The 5,399-nt window shown below is 57.9% G+C and overlaps 1 protein-coding gene across 1 annotated transcript; it reads left to right on the top strand.

The window, feature by feature from the left end:
- The first annotated feature begins 1,841 nt into the window (after window positions 1-1,841).
- On the top strand, window positions 1,842-4,230 carry LOC119109552 (cold shock protein 1-like). Its single transcript, XM_037233261.1, has 2 exons — window positions 1,842-1,855; window positions 3,582-4,230. Exons 1-2 carry the CDS (start codon window positions 1,842-1,844, stop codon window positions 4,228-4,230), a joined length of 663 nt encoding a protein of 220 aa, XP_037089156.1.
- The last annotated feature ends 1,169 nt before the right edge of the window (window positions 4,231-5,399 follow it).

Genomic DNA, 5,399 nt, shown 5'->3' with positions numbered 1-5,399 from the left:
CGCTGATAAGATGCTACGGAACCGCGATGAAACGTCTTCACCGGCAAGGAGCAACGTACGTCTTTTCACATTGGGAGGGAAAGGGGATGGCAAGGCTAAATTTTCAGAAAGCTGTGGGTCTCACTCAACCTCTGCCCCATCCCCGGCTCCCGCGCTCCCAAACTTTACGGCGGTGCAGCGCAAGGTACGTAGGGAACTTGCATAGCAATGGTCGTTCACGAGGGCGCCAGTTATTGACGTATGATCTCTCACCCATTGTTTCATTCAGGTGTTGTAGTGGTGTTACGACATTGCTCCCCCTATCCAACATTGGCGGCGCTCCGCCGGTCAGGACAAGCGGCGGGTCTCACCTGCGATGGCAGATAGATTACGATTACGGCCTTTCATGCGAAAAGCTAAGCCCAAGCAGTGATAAGAAACTGTTTCGACTTGATTATGCCTGAATGTTTGATTTGAAGCGCTGGGTGTAACTATGTCGACGAGTAATGGAAAAGACAGACAGTTTCAGATTGGAGGTCTTGTTGATACAAAAACAACTTTTCCCTCAGTGATTTTAAAACAATTCGACAGCTGGAAGCTCACTAGCAGAAAGCACAACTGCTGAAAACAGCATGTTCCCGCGTAAAACGCCTCCGTCACGCAGAATATATCCGCGTAGAATATTTCCGCGCAGAAGATCTCCGCGCTAACTGACGTCATGACATTCCGCAAACATGCAAGTTTATCGCACTAGATCAGCATTGGGAGATTGTCTCTTTGCCGATGTAAACCATATATGTCCACTGCTCCAATGGTACGGGCACGGGCGTAATCAGATCTTTGAAATTGTCGGGCGGGCGATAAAGTCGGATTGGTGGGATCACACTGGTATCTAAGCGGCGACAATATGTCCTAAAGATAACACTGAAAAAATGTGAGAGCGTGTGTTTAACGGCAAAATATGAGGGAACAAAATTTCATTTTAAAACAGCGAAATGAGAAGCGTGACAGCTGTTGCTTTTAAGGCAGATGCACCAGCCAAATGGACGTGACTCAAGTGTGTGTGATGCGATTTAAGCACAGATACCTGATCCCAACACGGAGCTCAAAACAGGCCGCTCGCAGCTCCGACTGACCCTCCACGCCTGCTTTGTCACAGGCGCGGGGACGCCCGCACGAGCTTGGTACGGCCGTCTTCGTGCCGGTAAGCCGAAGAGAGACAGTGGTCGGTGTCTGCCTTGCAACGGTGCCATCCCCCCCCCCCCTCCCCCGCCCTGCCCTCCAGAGCTCACAGAAACGAGCCACCCCGACTCTCGTGCCGGTGCCGACAGATGGTCTGTCGGTATTGATAGACTATCAATCCTGCAGGCCCCGTGTCACGGCCAACTGTAATCTAATCACCTATCTATCTATCTGGATTCTTGAGTCCGAGCTGGCGCGGTAGCGGAATCAAGCCTGCGTCGTGACTGGTGAAGTGGATCCTGTTACTCGCACCTGCTACTGGTGGTACGTTGCCCTGTCATTTCTGTCGCCCAAAGGTAAAAAGACATGAACGCTAGCTTTCGAAAATGGAGTTATTTATATCATGTAATCTAGTTCCGTGTTGTAAATGTTTGGCTACTGAAGGAAATGTATCTTGTAATATGAATGTCCGAAAGTTGGAATAACTGGCATCCAAAATATGTCCATTTTTCGAGGCATTCTGAATTATATGAAATTCGCCGAAACCTAAGATGCTTTCTCCTCAACAATGCGTCCCTTCGGACTTAGTCCTTTTTGCCCTTGGACGGCAGAGTTTCTCACCGCACCCTGGCGTCCATACTTCTAGTCGGGCAGCCTGGGGCCTACTGCTTCACAATCCCATGGTTAAGTTCAGGTGGGTGGTTCTCGGCGGCGGATTGAAATATGTAAAGCACGCGCAGCGCATAAACCAAATCTGTGTACATGCAACCAGAAACTCGGAATCTCGGTAATAGATGCATGGGTGTGGGGAAAATACAACGTGGCTCGGGCTAGGGCCCACTTCACAACACCCATGGCTTGGGGCTATTGGAGAGGATGCAAACAGCTAAACCCGGGTAATCCTGCGGCATGATACGCGCAGGATGTGAAAATGTCATCAACCACCTACGCGCAAGCACGCGCAGTGCGGTTTGCCGCGGTATCACACTGTTGTCCAAGCTCACAGCGTAGTTTTTCCTCATTGTTATTCGGTATGATCGTTTGTGCCATGTGACTTACGCCATTGGCCATACATTATTGACAAGTATTGTCCAATGCTTTTATTAGCGCGTTGCGAGCTTCCTCAGCCATATTTTGGGGTCGTCTGAAATTGGTTGTCTGGGGTGCTGACATTTTCAACAGTGACCGAATATCTCAACCGTGCATGTCATCGAGTCAGATGCCGTGTTGTGTGTACGCGCCAGGGGAGGTGACAGACGGCATATTCGGCGCGCGCGCGGGCGGTATGGGGGCGCCCAGCCAGCAATTTTGGTTCAATCTCAACTCGTAGTATCGTGGCATAGCGGATGCCCAGCGACATCTGTGATGCGTTGGGCAACCAACGAGTCGCGGTGGCGCTACGAGCGCCATATGTTACGGAGTGTCGGGCGCGTGGCTCGACGGGGCACACGTTTGTTTTGACCTCGGCCAATACAGAGACAGCGTTCGAGTACGAAATCTGCGCATGTTGAAGCGGCGATCACGATGTAACACTTGGCGACGAGGATGGGATAGTGAACGGGATCGTCGCGTGAAAAGTGGTGCGGAGGAAGAGTGCGGGTACCCGGCTACAGTTTGGTAGCGGTGCCAGTGCGGGCAAGATGGCGGCAGCCGTGGGACGCGGACATTGTTGATACGGCGGTGTTTTGCCGGGGCAGGAGGTAATTTGGATCCGGAGGGCCGTTGTGTGTTGCCCAGGGAGTGAGGGCAAGGTGTGCGCTGGGAACGTGGTGTGCCCGGGGAGTAGGGCAAGAGACCCGTCCCAGGATCGCCGCTTGGCGGCGGGGTGTGGACGGCGGCCATTGTCCCAGCGCCGCCGCGGCGCGAAGTAAGTGCCGCGGTCGGTTCGGCAGAGGCGCCACCATCGGGTGACGTAGCAGCGGGCGATCAGCTGACCGGCGGCCGGCGGAACGACCCTTGGATCAGCTGACCGGCGGCGGAAGCCATGGAGGCGGGTTTGGCGTTGCCGGGGGTGGCACAATATCGTCCAGGGGAAGACTTCCGAAGATGGGTAAAAAGTGTGGAAAGATATATTACGGCAGTGAACATTAGGGCACCAGAACGAAAGTGCGCTGTGCTGTTGCACCTCGTGGGGCCTGATGTGGCCGAACCGTACGAAACCCTGCCAGAGCCCGAGGGGGCGTTAGAGGACGCGTTCGAGAAGTGCAAAGTTGTCAGCTACGACACAGCGTTACCTGGCGGTGCCCGGCAAGGAACGTCATCGCCGAGCGCATGGCGTCACACAAGGGATGGTGGTGCAAGAAGGGGAAGACCTTCGAACACCTTCCTGGGTTCGCCTCAATGTTAAGCTGCGCCAGTGTGGTTACCCAGACCTGCGGAAATGGTCGGGAGCTCCGCGATCGCTGTGTGGCGGGCTGCAGCGGCCCTCTGCGGGAAAAGCTTTTCCGTAAGGCAGCGACGCGGGGTGACGCCCTGACCCTGGCGGAGGTGCGCGCCGTCGCGCGTGCTCACAAGGACGCCGGTGACCTGGCAGAGCAAATGGCAGGCGGCGGAACGAGCCCGGCCGACAGCGGAGCTCGGGCGGAGGAAGCGCTGCCGATGCAGGCACTGCGGCAGCGGCCGGCGTCGGGCCGACAGCCACCGCCGGGCCAGTGCTACCGCTGCGGGGAGGCAGGCCACTGGCGGCGAGACTGCCAAGTCGGGCAGCGGGGACCCCGCCTGTCCGATCGGGACCGGCAGCGGAGCGGCCCAGCTGGACCGCGGGGGCCCCAGGCGGCCCGGCAGGACAGCAGCGGAAGGAGCAGCGGGGATCGCCGACTGGCCGGACGAGGCACTACGGCGTCGGACAACGAGCCGCCGATCCGGCGCTGTTTCAAGTGCGGCGACCCCGGCCATCTCAAGAGAAACTGCCCGCTGCGGGGACAGGTGGCATCCGTGGAGGAGGACGTCGTGTTGACAGTGGCACCGGCACAGTTGCGGCAGCGGGACCGGTTGCCGCTGGTGACGGTGTCAGTTAGCGGGAAGCTGCTACCGATGCTGGTTATACTGGATCACCGGTATCGATCATGACCGCGAACTGCATCCCCGGACTGAAGCTGACTGCATCGGAGCTGCGGCTCAAGTCGTTCACGGGCCAGCCGGTGGCGGTGCGAGGTGAAGCAGCGGTCGACGTCGAATATAACGGACAGCGCAGACGCCTGAGCGCGGTGGTGAGCGATCAGTCAGGACACCATCCTGTCCTGGGACGTGACTGGCTGCGGGAAATCCGGCTGGATTGGCAGTCAGTGCTACGGATCGGCCGGACGAGCGAGGCACGGACGCTGGAGGCTGTAGTGGCGGCGCACTCGGAGGTGTTTTCCGAGAAGCTGGGGAAGATGGCGCTGCAAGCTCCCTGACTCTGAGCCGGGAGCGACGCCGCGCCGGCTACTGCCCGCCCCGTCCCGTCGCGCTCTCTGCTGCCGCAGGTGGACGCGCCGATCTGGAGCGGGGTGGTCAGCGAGGCATCGCTAGGAAGTGGACCCGTCAGAGCGAGTCCCGGCTGGGGCACGCCTCTGGTGCCGTGACGAAGGCGTCTGGAGGAGTACGGCTCTGCGCGAGTTATAACCTGACGGTGTTAACCCGCAGCTGATCGTCAAGTATTCACCCTCTACCGAGGCCGGAAGACGTTTTTTGTTTTTTTTCTGGAGTCCACGGGCGGCTATTCTGCAAGCTCGACCTGCGGCAATGCGTACCAGCAATGGCGCGGATGACTCCTCACAGGCGATGACGACTGTCAGCACGCACCGAGGCGAGTTCGTCATGCAGAGGCTGCCGTTTGGGCATCGCCAGCTCGGGAGCGCTCTTTCAAGAGGCCATGGATAGGGCGCTCGAGGGACAGGAAGGCTGCATGTGGTACCTCGATGACCTGCTGGTTTTCGGTGAAGAGGAGCAGCACTGCTTCCAGCGACTGGATAGGTCCTGAGCAGACTGAAGAAGTTCGGACTGCGGTTGGCTGCGCAGAAGTGCAAGCTGATGGTGCCGGAGGTGAATTCCTAGGGTGGGAAGGTGACGGCAGACGGCATCACCCAACCACCCGACGGAACAGCGGCATCCGAGGCGGTGCTGAACGGGCCGGAGCCGAAGGATGTCAGTCACTGCGGTCACTGCTCTCCGGCTCGATCACGTACTTCGGACCGCCTTCTGCCCGACATGTCCACGTGCTGGCGCCGTTTACGCGCTGATGAAGAAGGGGGCGCTCC

This window comes from Pollicipes pollicipes, unplaced genomic scaffold, assembly GCF_011947565.3.
Source record: "Pollicipes pollicipes isolate AB1234 unplaced genomic scaffold, Ppol_2.1 Scaffold_1600;HRSCAF=1878_pilon_pilon_pilon, whole genome shotgun sequence".
Taxonomy (NCBI): Eukaryota; Metazoa; Arthropoda; class Thecostraca; order Pollicipedomorpha; family Pollicipedidae; genus Pollicipes; species Pollicipes pollicipes.
This window is presented reverse-complemented; position numbering and strand designations above follow the sequence as displayed.